The sequence below is a fragment of the Mya arenaria genome, chromosome 5 (assembly GCF_026914265.1).
Source record: "Mya arenaria isolate MELC-2E11 chromosome 5, ASM2691426v1".
NCBI classification, from domain to species: Eukaryota; Metazoa; Mollusca; class Bivalvia; order Myida; family Myidae; genus Mya; species Mya arenaria.
The window spans coordinates 20,516,738-20,530,226 of NC_069126.1; the positions used below are offsets into that span (position 1 = coordinate 20,516,738).

The 13,489-nt window shown below is 36.7% G+C and overlaps 1 protein-coding gene across 1 annotated transcript in view; it reads left to right on the plus strand.

Moving 5' to 3' along the window:
* LOC128234850 (fibrillin-2-like) overlaps positions 1–13,489 on the plus strand; it is a 40,439-nt gene that overhangs the window by 304 nt on the left and 26,646 nt on the right. The window contains exons 2-13 of the mRNA XM_052949393.1: positions 856–983; positions 1,492–1,809; positions 3,908–4,103; positions 4,542–4,571; positions 9,704–9,972; positions 10,254–10,473; positions 10,766–10,983; positions 11,400–11,580; positions 11,841–12,041; positions 12,360–12,605; positions 12,747–12,984; positions 13,203–13,369. Of these exons, the coding sequence (XP_052805353.1) occupies positions 927–983; positions 1,492–1,809; positions 3,908–4,103; positions 4,542–4,571; positions 9,704–9,972; positions 10,254–10,473; positions 10,766–10,983; positions 11,400–11,580; positions 11,841–12,041; positions 12,360–12,605; positions 12,747–12,984; positions 13,203–13,369 (2,341 nt within the window). The 5' untranslated portion in view covers positions 856–926. The remainder of the gene's footprint in view (positions 1–855; positions 984–1,491; positions 1,810–3,907; positions 4,104–4,541; positions 4,572–9,703; positions 9,973–10,253; positions 10,474–10,765; positions 10,984–11,399; positions 11,581–11,840; positions 12,042–12,359; positions 12,606–12,746; positions 12,985–13,202; positions 13,370–13,489) is intronic.

Genomic DNA, 13,489 nt, shown 5'->3' on the forward strand with positions numbered 1-13,489 from the left:
ATTTATCTGACTTTTTGTTTTAAAAATGGAAAGTATGTTGGTTCTTTATGTGCGACCGCACCTCATCTAACCGCGAACCGGATTCTTTATGGTATCTCGCTTAAATGAAATTACCATTTTTATGAATTTCATTAGCATTGGCTTTCTTTTACAGTTTGATGGTTTTGTTTTTATCCGTGGTTGGAGTTTAAACCGGTTTGGGTTTTGCGTAAATCATTTCAAACAAATGGCGGCTCCCGATACACATGTGTTATAAACTGAACTGCTGTTTCCCATACATATGTGTTATAAACTGAACTGCTGTTTCCCATACACATGTGTTATAAACTGAACTGCTGTTCCCCATACACATGTGCTATAAACTGAACTGCTGTTTTCCATACATATGTGTTATAAACTGAACTGCTGTTTCCCATACACATGTGTTATAAACTGAACTGCTGTTCCCCATACACATGTGTTATAAACTGAACTGCTGTTTCCCATACATATGTGTTATAAACTGAACTGCTGTTTTCCATACAATCATATTAAGTTTTCTTTAGTCTGAAGTGGTATTTGAACGTCATTCTTGACAAAAACAAAACAATTGTTTAGGGTAAATATTGTTTTCAAAATAGCAATATGTAAAGAACAGAGCACTGGTTCGGACAGACAGATATTATAGGAAAAGCTACTTTAATAGAATTCTGAACATGCTGTTCATTATTGGTGAACACATGGCATAGCCCTAACTAACAAAATTAAATACTTAAGCGGAAATGTATATCGACTCCAAATTTTAATGTCAAAATCGTTTGAGTAACGTTATGTATAACAATGTTTCATAGATTAAACTTCTTTTATCAAATGCAGGGCTCTACCTTGATTATGGAACAAATGCTGGTGATGATACAGCCATACCCTCGGACGATAGCTGCGAATCCATGGTAACGACACCTTATGACATACCGTTCAGAGGGTCAGGCTACAGGAATGTGTTTGTAAGTATATCGGGTAACTCCAGCCCTCTCTTAAAGCTTCACTCTCACAGATTAAAAGTTTTAACAACGTTTTTTGTTGTCTTGGAATGAGCCAATTTTGCGTAAATATCAGCAAACCAGTGATATAAGACTGCTGACAAAAGATCCGATTGCAGATTTTCATATTTCTGTTCAAAATTAATGTTTTATGGCTAAAAGCGTTACTAACGGTTTAAAATATAAACATCGTTTTTTAACGTAAATATAAAATCTGCGATTTGTTTTGGTCAGCAGTCTAATATCACTGGTTTCCATGCATGTTTGCATAAATTGGCTCGTTCCAAGACACAAAAAAAACTTTTCAAAACGTTCAATCGGTGAGAGTGCAGCTTTAAGTTGATCCCAAGCGTCATCAATATTTTCCATTTTCAAAATATCGACTATGAGGCGAAGGAATTTTTAACAATTGCGAAAACAAAATAAAACGATCATATATCATAATGTACGCTGAATATGATTTCGTTACCAGATATGTCCAAACGGTGTAATGTGCTTCGGGCGTCGGTTCGAGGGTTATACAATCCCTTCCGTCAACCGAGCTGTCAACGCTGGATTCCATAGAACGTTTTGCCTCACGCCCTACTTTACCGATCTTATTCCTACAAATAACGGCGAAATAACGTACCATGTATACGACTTCACGGATGTCGGTACGCAAGTGGACGGGGTGTACGACACAGTGGTTGGTTTGGTCGGTAATGCGTACAACCTGACGGATTTCGATGCCGTGTTTGTGCTCAAGGTCACGTGGGCCAATGTCACGAAATACGACGGGACCAATTCTGAGGTATGTATGGTGTTACGTTTTCACACTATCGAAGTTGGATAAAGATCATTTTACTGATTTAGATAAACTCTAACTGACGTAAACAATTAAAAGACCCACTTATCCATAACATTTATTAGTATTATTTTGTTATGGTATAATAAAATATTTTGTACGATATGTATTTTTCGATATCCATAACAAAATTAGAATCTCCATTGTAGGTTATCTTAACGAATATTAAGTGTAGGGGACATCGCTGTCGTACGTGTGTGTGTGTGTGTGTGTGCGTGTCTGTGTGGTATTGTGTGTGTGTGTGTGTGTGTGAAACGCGTGCATTCATGTGCGTGCGTGCATGCATGCGTGCCCACTTTTTGATTGTGTATTTGTGTAACAAATTAAAACAATATAATAAAATGAGAATGGCCTAAATCCAACAAGTACGCTTTAACAGAGGACCTATAACTATCTACGGATTTTTTTTATCTTGTGGTAACAATCACGATAGCCAATGGACCTTTTACCAAAACTCTTGAGTAGGAAAAGCGACCACTATCGACAAAGGAAAATGAATCATTGACACTAGCATTCGGAACTTCTCTGCCATCTTTCTCGAAAACAACCTAGGATGTATATGGACGGTTTACATACTCAGAAAATCGGTATGTTTAAGTCCGCTGCAAGTAGATCGCGTGGTAATTTAATTTAGCAGTTAAACTTAATGACTTAACTCTTGGGAATCTTATTTATGTTTGCAATAATACACTTAACTGGCAATCAATTTAAACTTAGGTCAATAAATACACGCTAAACACTACATATAATTAATGATATAAGTCAAAAATTTACGAACTACTTTAACTGATGTTCCGGCATACATCCAAGGCTGTTTTTGATAAAAATTGCCGATGAGCTCCGAATGTGACACAAGCTGATGTTGCCACTTTAAACCTAGTGCTCAGTTAATAAACTGAGCTAACAGGGCTAAAATGATCTAAAACGTAAGAGGAATACCTTAAAAACATGACAGATACTTATAAAATCAACTCTCCTTGCCATAGGTAAACAATTGAGATAAGGGAAAAACTCTTAACCGATATAAATTATAGAATCTGACTTTAAATCAAATCTAATACGTTCGTTTGGGTAACCGGTAGCTTGTTTCTCAATTATTGAGTAATAGAATTCAACCGACCGGTTGAGGCACAGTCGAATAGCCAAAATGGCACTGAATAAGGGACATAACCAGCAATATATTGGTATGTTGTGTAATGAAATGACGTGTTCTATTTAAAAACTCTAATCTGGCATCGGCTTTCTTTATAACAGACATAAAAATAACATCAAAACATAAACTGTTACAATGGTTGCACGGAAGTATTTAACCAACTCCTTGGACTCATTGGAATGACCTTTACATGTGACGTTAAGATAACCCTGAGATTTAAGCCTCTACTTGGACAGTGTGTATACCACGTGACAAATTTACGTCATATATGCTTCGTCGGAAGGCAATATTTCGCTTAAAATGAAGACTTAAACAAAAAAAAACGTTTGTCGAAGTGTTTTAAGAAACTAAACTCTCAATTAAACTTTGGTAAAAGATCAAAGGCGGGGCTCCGTAAGCGGCATAGACTGCGCTATGTTTCATTTAAAATGGTGAAAAAATAGTGATATTATCTTTGTTAAAAGACTTCATTCGAAGCAAAATGCTGCCTTTCGCGTAGCATTTATGACGCAATTCATCACGTTGTTTACACACACTGTTGGACCCAAATAATATAGTGGTGTTGCAAATGGACCTCACACTAACAAATAAGTCTTAAGCTTACCTGACAACAACATCGCGCATTATTATAGTAATGTGATATCGTCTAGTACATTTCAAATAATACGCATCGTTATCTATGTTTATATGGTCATATTCGTCTATGAAAAACGGCTTCAAACAAGTGGATATGTTGATTACTTTTATTTATTACATTGCATAAAAAATAAGTTTTTTTTATAATTTTTAATTTATTTCACTCATCAGCTGCGAGAACATTAATGTTACATCCACTATAAACCTTATTCAAACACACATTTAACATTCGTGTCTTTATCATATTATTTTCAGAGAGCGACGTTCCAGTCAATCTACGTCACTGACGGCGTGCGTGCGTACGCTTTCTACTCGTATAAAGACGGCGGAATGACGTTTATGTCTGGAAGCCAGTTTATCGGTCTGATAGTTGACGGTTACGCTGAAGGGGAGGATAACACTGCTGACGGATCCTACCTACGTCAGCCTGACCAGAACCTTATATTCAAAAGTAGGTGGTTATTTCGAGGTTACTCTATATTAATATGTATACTTTAAGCCGAGTGTAGATATGGTATCGGTAGCTGTCAGCCTATTATTGCAAAAACACATAATGTTTCATTATTTTTATAAAAACAAACAAAAAACGTGCTCTTAACTTAATAAAAAAAATTGGCATGAGCATTAATTAAAAAATATTTCGGGAATTGTCCGTATTTTCGCTTCGAGGTGTCTCGCTTTCACTTTTTTAAAAAATACATTTTGGAGAGTGTAAAATGGCGAGATTTTCTATAAAATATTTTCGAAGGTTACATTATAAGAAGTATTTGAACGAGGTGATACCAAAGTCCTGAATGCATATGTTTGAATTATCAAACAGTTGAACGGGGTAAATATAATTGATTAGGTCTAAATGAAAATATTGTATATTTGTTTTAAATCTGTTCAGGCTATTCGTCAGTTGATTACATCAACAACCGTGAGTTTCCTCATCAACTTTATCAACACAATTGTTCTGGGCTGGTATTCAATATTAGTCTTAAATGAATCTGAGAACGATGTATCTAATCGGATAAATTGTTATTAATAACTGACCAATAGAGTGATTGAAGTCAATGATGCATATTATTTACTTAATTTAGATATTGAATACCACCCTTTTCTTTTTGTAGCACCTGTAGGAATAGTTTTATTTAGCTTTATCACGGCATCTGCCACCTTTAGCTGGGTATGATATGTATGCAACCGGGTATAATATGTATGCAACTGGGTATAATATATGTGCAACAGGGTATAATATGTATGCAACTGTGTATACTATCTATGCAACTGGGTATAATATATATGCAACTGGGTACTATATGTATGCCCTTGGGTATAATATATATGCAACTGGGTATAATATGTATGCAACTGGGTATAATATAAATGCAATTGGGTATAATATGTATGCCACTGGATATAATATGTATGCAACTGGGTATAATATGTATGCCACTGGGTATAATATGTATGCAACTGGGTATAATATGTATGTAACTGGGTATAATATGTATGTATGCAACTGGGTATAATATGTATGTAACTGGGTATAATATGTATGCAACTGGGTATAATATGTATGCCAATGGGTATAATATGTATGCAACTGGGTATAATATGTATGCAACTGGGTATAATATGTATGTAACTGGGTATAATATGTATGCAACTGGGTAAAACATGTATGTAACTGGGTAAAATATGTCTCCCCTTCGACGGTTATTATCATGATTCGTCTTATTCTTCTACAACTAATTGTTTGTGCAGATCTGAACTCGTAAACTACTGGTAGGAAATGAATGTAAAGTCGAACATTCCAATAGTCCCTGCTATATGACCAACAGTTGCCCCTGGTGTAAGTTTGTCCGCGGGTGCACATATATCGACGGGGAAAGATTTGCCCCTTTGAAATGTTTTTTGAATAAAGAGCGAATAGTTTGTATTGGAAAATACATAACCTATATTGGCAAAGCTGGATAGAGAAATATTTATGTTTAATACTTTTATTGTTCGCTTAAGTAAGTCATTATCCAGCAGAAAATTTGGAGAAACTTAAATACAAGCCCTGTGTACTCTCATTCAACTATTACAAGACACTAAAAAAATGGAATCTTTAAATTTCAGCTGTTCGTATTTGTTTAACAATTCAAACTAAAAACAAGATAAGAATTAAGCATGTTTTGTTTAAAAATAACCTCAAAAAAGTTCAATGCATATGCAAATGGAATGTGGTAGCTTTAAAATCACTACATATTGAATGGTAGCCCTCCATTGTGGTCATTGTATGGGCCTTAAAGGGCGACCACATAGCTTAACATGGAAAATGAAATAGTTATACCAGACTTAAACATTGCAATATAATGTTGTTTTGTTAGAGACATTAGGCAAGGATTTTGACAAAATTTTCAATATGATGAATTATTGTATATTCATATTTTTTCTTCCTATATTGTTTTAATTATGTCGAATATTTACCCCACCTCCAAACATTTGCACAATTTTCCCTCCAGTTAAAATTTACCCCAGTGGGTATTTTCATTTATATGCACATAATTGCCCTGTGGAAGATTTGCGCCCGATGACCAATCTCGTCGTTTAAAAGGGGTAATAGATGGCAATGTGCAGTTGTAAACATTGCAGAAACTGTTGAACTTTTGGTCACATTGTTACAAAAATATCCCTCATTTTACTTTGATTTACTTAAAAACTCATTGACTTATTATTATTATAGAAGTACTGTTTTTATCATTTTATCTCCCTTTTTGTCACTACTAACAGTGCACATTTCAAATGCTTTCACTTTTATATCACTCTACCTTATTTATACTTTTCCCTGTTCATACGTCTTGAAAAGACTTGCGACAACACATTGTTTTTATTCATTTTTTTTTGTACGGATGCTTCATTGGACAGGGTAAGTGTATATCGCTTGATTTATATTCCCACCATAAATCTGCTGCGGAAAATAACGCATATCGCACCAAACGTTTTTTCCGTACACATCTAGTGCAAAATGACCGTTCTCCACTCAGGTGAAGTGACGTCATACCTAAAATGACGTTGGAAAACGGTATCGCAATGTATTATTACTATTATATGTATTTATTGGTGACGTATTTTGATGAGGGAGGTCGTATTTAACACTAAATATTTTTGGACTCGGATACACCATGTCCAAACGTTACGAAGTTTTTCTAAAGACGCGTTGAGAATAAGCAACCCTATGATTAAAAATGATAGTTTTAAAAAACAAATTAGCATGCATACAGGTGTGAATGTTTGATTAAGAAAGGTAATAAGCATGCATTGGTATGCGTGTATGTGTTTGGAAATTCCTAATAAACAGAATTTAACAAACACCGTGCAGCCAGCATTACCCTTCAAAATCTGGCAGATCCACCACATCCTTTTTCGTTTACTTTAATGAAATGTCCTACTCTCTGGTCTTGTTTTCCACCACAAACCAACGTTACCTCCACCACAAACCAACGTAAACCAACGTTGCCTACAACACAAACCAACGTTACCTCCACCACAAACCAACGTTACCTCCACCACAAACCAACGTTACCTCAAACCAACGTTACCTCCACCACAAACCAACGTTACCTCCACCACAAACCAACGTTACCTCCAACACAAACCAACGTTACCGCAAACCAACGTTACCTCCACGACAAACCAACGTTACCTCCACCACAAACCAACGTTACCTCCACCACAAACCAACGTTACCTCCAACACAAACCAACGTTACCTCCAGCACAAACCAACGTTTCCTCCACCACCTCACCTCGTAACGACTGGACGCGGTGGGATAGCTCGTGAAATCCAAATCTGCAAAATCATACTTGCGAATAAAATACGTGCATTAGCTTTCGGACGAAAATGCAGTATTAAACACCATGTTATATATCTCGTATATATTAAAAAAAACTGACGAGCGCAACAGTCTGAAAGGTTTGTTATGCTTTGGTTTAGACTTTTTACCGAATATTTATGGTAAAACGTAATCTTTAAGATCAGATCTGACCTATGCACCACACGTAATAAGTACCGAGACGAAGTTCTTTTGAAACAGACATTGTGTTCATCACTCTATTGAACATTTTTACCATAAATCTGATAAACATTGAAACAACTGGCAAATAAAGGTCTTGGTTTCGAAATAGTTAGTATAACTCCTCAGAAATCCTCTCCCGAAAGAGCAATCGTACGATATGTTCGTTACGAGGATGATCCCTTCGGTCGTAACTTCAATGATCTGAAGTCTGTATAAACGTCCCCACTGGCAACATCCACTGATTTATTTACACATTTCTACTTAGTGATAACTGAAATACTGGTAAAAGTTCAATTTACACAAATAAGTAAGTTATGTAGAGAAATAATGAAACTACGATATACTGGGCGAGTACCTAAATTGGAACAGTACCTAAATATGGAACACCCATTATAAAAGTGTTTTTCCGATCCAGATCAGTTAGTTTATTTACGATTTTAATCAATAAAGACGCTTGTTTCAAATAGAAGTTCCAAAGAACACGATTCTCCGGTAAGTATTTCAAATACTGCGATCATTTAAAGTTTTTCATGTTCAAATGTCAATACATGGCACGCGGGGGAAAGATTTCATGCTTGCCACAATCACAGCATACTGGAACAGCCTGTATTTTACTAAAATTATCAAATTTTACTGACAAAAAAGACAAGGTGGAAATAATTATTAATTTACTTAAACAAAACATGGAGCAATAATTCTAAGAGAATACATAAAAATAAAAAAAACGAGTTAAAACTGTTCCATATTTAGGTACTCCGAGGACGAAAATGGCAGTCCTTGATTGTGCAGTTAATAAAGTACTTTTCATGCAGATTGGTGGTATCTTGAAAAATGCCATTTATATCAACCAATTGGTCTTGAATTCTAGTATGCTGATGGAAAAATTTGTAGTTGTGGTGCAAGTCTAACTAAAAATATTTCACAAATAGTGCTGAAAGTGTTCCGATTTAGGTACCCACCCAGTAAGGTAATTTGAATATACGGTTAAAATCCCCTAAGATCTTTCTTAAAAGGACCCAAGACGTTGAATGCTTTTACTTTAAACATTATATATTTTACAACGATTGTGAAGGAAGCTATGATAGCTTATACTAAGTCACTCTCGTTGTCACGATGTTGCGCGAGAGTGTGGTCTTGTGTTGTGGGGGAAACCGGAGTACCCGGAGAAAACCCACTTGTCCGGCTTGGTGACCACTAACCAAACTCACATGCGCCCAGGCTGGGACTCGAACCCGGGTCGCTTTGGTGAGAAGCGAGTGCGCTAACCACTGCGCTAACCGGACAACCTTTGAATGCTTTTATGATCCATGATTTTCTCTTTTTTTCACTTCTTAGACGAAGCAATTATTATCATACTTATACATGTTGTATTCATAGTTTCGTTTCTGTACCTTATAGAATACATGTATTTTTTTGCATATGTTTACGTTTTTTCTACTGTTATATATTTGCAAATTCAATGTGGCTTGAAAATTAATTAGCCACTTATTTTATTCTAGTTCATAATAACATTGCTGATGCCATTTTCACGCAGTTTTCGAGCCTTTTTTTTCCATGTAATACATAAGAGAATCACAAGTTTCTGTGAATTTCGCGTTGAAATCAGTTTTATTCATGGGCACATGCGACGTTTAACTTATCTAATGGTATATGACTGATGAAGTGTCAGATAAAATCGCTTTTTTAATAACGAGAAAGAGAAGGGGGTTCATAACTTTGATTGTAAATAATGTGAATGTAAAATTAATAACATTTGAAAAAGTTTAATTATTCCCCATTGTAACACAGCTGCTCAAAAAACTGTTTACGCGGCGTATGTACACTATCTAGGGACTAGAAGACTAGACCTATGACCTGACATAGAATTGTTTTATACTCAAGAAAAATGCATTTTTGATTTGTAAGCAGCTCGGTTATAAACTCTTTAGCAAGAATAATAATTAGCGCATCAATTATTTAGCATAACTGTATCAATAACATTTAACTGAGTATATTCAAATTTACAGACATCTGCCGTGGGGCAACATCTTACGATCTGAACATTGATGAAACAGAGGCCCGACAAAACTACAAGGTCCAGTGCCGCTCCTGGCGCAAAAAGGAGACCTCTCGCCGGCAGTTATACCTGGCCCGGTATATTCGCATGCCCTGGTGTCCATGCAATCTTTGGTGGACGTGGTGGGACCGGCAGTTTAGTCTCATTGACAGCACGTTTGACGGTGATATAATCAGTGTACCCCTAGTGCATAGCGCGCGCTACTCGACGCACGGAAAAGTATGTTCATGCACATACTAGTATTAAGCATTTTTTGTAGAATTATCATTATACAATTAAAAAGCTTTGGCAGAAATTTTATTATATTGATATATTCATGGAATTGATCATTTCAGACAACCCCTCGAAATTGCGGTCTGTTTGCTATTTTCACTTAAAATTGAATACTTAAAGTTAATGGAAAACCAGTCCTGTATTATTATTTATGAACCTTATTTAATTGTTAAATAGCGAACCTTAAATGTCAAACTATGCTAACACACGTTAAATCCTATTTTTAGACTTGCGCGTACGACGTCAACACGTTTCAGTTTATTCCAACGGGGCTCCACGCGGGTACCTTCCAGCGCTACAACCGTCTGGCGTACCCCCGCGACCATGCCCTTGAGGACACGCAGTTCCAAGAAATATGTTGCCAACGGGCGGGTCTTTGTAACCTCTATTGGCAAGTCAGACCTCTGTCCTCTCAGTGTTACAGTGCATTCCCGTTCTCACTGCGAGGTACGATTTATGATATGAAGGTTACATTTTACTATTACTTAATTAAGCCTTACCATACCTTTCTCGATACCGTGTTTTTCTTAATATAAGTAACAACATAAAAATGACCTACATTGTATTAAGTTTCTTTACTTAAAATCATCTTAAGGAACCCTTATTCCTATGCACCAGTGATAATACCACAAAGTCGAAATTACACTTTTATATGTATATGTCTATATATAATAAACCCACTTTCTGCGTTCAAAAGCATCATGCTAATAAAGATCACATTATTTTACTTATTTTACAGCTTTTGGCGTCGGTGACCCACACATAACTACAATAGACGGGGTTAAGTATACGTTTAACGGTCACGGTGAATACGTTCTAACACGCGTCGTGGACGAAGAAAACAAGACATTTGAGATCCAGTGCCGTACGTCGCGCGCTACTAGGCCAGACGGTGCTTTCTCACAAGCGACCGTGTTCAGTGGCTTCGCTGTCAAGGGAGACAACGTTTGGTTTCAGGTATGTAGACAGAGAATGTTAAGTCATGGTATCGGTATGTAGACACGGAATATGTAGTGTAATCATGCCTCATATGGTATCGGTATGTAGGCACAGTATATGTAGAGTTATCATAGATTTACTTCATTCTTTTTGGTGAATTACCAAATGGTATCGGTATGAAGATGAAGAATATATAGAATATCATTCCTCCACTTTATTCTCATTACAAAATGCCAGTAAGGTATCTTTATAAAAACAGAGAAAAAATAGAGTTTTTCAAATCCCCCTTATATTCTCATAACAAAATCCTCACAAGTTATAGTTTTAAATACAGAGATAATGTAGAGTTTCCATACCCCCATTATTTAAATTTTCATATCATATAGCCCACGAGGTATCGGTATAAAACTTACTTGTCACCTTTTGATTCATAGGTGGAACTCAACGGAACGGAAGACGGAATGGCCGTGTATTTTGGCACAAGTCCGACTGATTTTGCTGACGTCACTTCCGACTACTACGATCTGACGTCAAACATGCGCGTTGAGATTGGAGATCTTACGGTCTCGCGAGATAACAGCGAGAACACTGTCTCCGCGGTGTTTGGTGATACCGGTACGTAAAAATGAGGATAACATGAAATATCTACGAATGTTTAACATAACTTTACATGGTATTCTAAAAAGTATAAATGACCGTCAGTATTTAAAATAGTTTTGCAAATACATTTAAGAGCCCTACTCTAATGGAATGATGCTATCAGTATTTAAAAATAACGGTTGTTTACAAGGTACACTCAAAGAAAAAGTACTCAATATTTCCTGTCACTGGACATAATGTGCACATTAAGTTTTAAGCTGACTAATTTCAAACAGGCATTATCTTCAACGTGACAATGGGCGTCCGGCTGCTGCAGATGTCCATAGCTATGCCCAATACGCTCAAAGACAGGGGCGCGGTCGGGTTGCTAGGCAACTTCAACGAAAACCAAGGTGACGAGTACATTCCACGCAACCAGACGACGTCACTGACGAATCCTACCAACCGCGTGATATTCAACGAGTTTGGAAAAACATGTAAGTAAATATTTGAAATGCAGTAGACATAGGCAAACTAAAAAAACAGTAAACTGTCAGTCAAAATATCTTTTAGGCAGAAGACAACTGTTGTAATACTAAAAATTTAAGTGCAGTGATTTGTTTTAAAGGTCCGTGCTTCAACCTCATTTCCGTTAACCAAAATACTATTCTATTAGACATGCAAATACGGGTATTTTGCTTTGATTGCACCGGCCCAAAATTCATTACTTGCGAAAAACTTAATTCCATGCTATTGAAAACGTTTTTCATGGATCAGTCTGTTTTTTAAGAAATGTGTTATGGGTTCGTTTTCAGGGATGACAAGTGAACAGGAATCCATCTTCAAATACGACGATGGTGTCTCGCACGCCGACTTCTCATTTCCAAATTTCGAGCCCGAATATTTGGATGAGGTGGATGCTGCAAACGTGTCGCAGGCCAATGTGACGTGTAACGGAAACCTGCAGTGCATGTTTGACCTCATATTTACCGGAAATGAGGCACTGGCGGCGCAGACCGGAAGTACCGAAGACGCGGCGGAAGCAACAAATACTCAAGCGAGTAAGTTACGTTAGTTTTATAGTTTGCCTCCAAAAATAAGAGTCGTCTGCTTTTATTGCGCGAGTCGTTCAGACTAAGGTACATTCATAAGAAACACAATCGTTCCGTTGTTATAAATTAGTATAACCCTAATTATTTTAGGCAACCAGATCCCAACTATTAACGCCGATTTCGGAACGTCAACTATTAACGACCAGATTTACGTCTACTCTACCTTAAACCAGCAAACGACGTTCGGCGTTCAGGGTGTCGATCCGGGAGATACGTTAAACTACTTGTTTGTGGACAACACGGTTAATGCAATGTTTGGACCGCAAAATCCAGACAGCCCCGTTAACGTCAGCTTTACGTTGACGGATACTAACCCGGGGAACGTCAGGTACAGAGCTCGATACACCGATTTGATGTGTGATTAAATGTTCTTGCAAAAAGCTAGACTAATTAATCAAAAAAGAATATCTACATTTGTCTAGCCTTTTGTATTAAATTACTATTAAGATAACGATTAGCAATAACTTTTACTGCCATATTATGTAAAAAAAACTCCGAATTTGTCATATTTTAAGCGTGTTTCATTGAAATATATATTTCTTGTAGCGTGGCGGTTGTTGATGCACACAACGTGCGGTCTCCGGAATTTGACGTGGTGATCGTTCTGTGTACCGGATGTAGGGACCATGGCGCGTGTAACAGTAGTCTGGTACGCGAAGGTGGTACAGACAGTTTCAAATACGCCACGTGCCTGTGTGAGGTCTACTGGACAGGTGGGTTATATGTTTTGAGAACCAATTATCGATAACATTTTATTTACTCATTTCAGAAACTGAAACCAAAGGCAATTACATGTATAAATGTATATTAACCCACAACAAAAATGCATGATT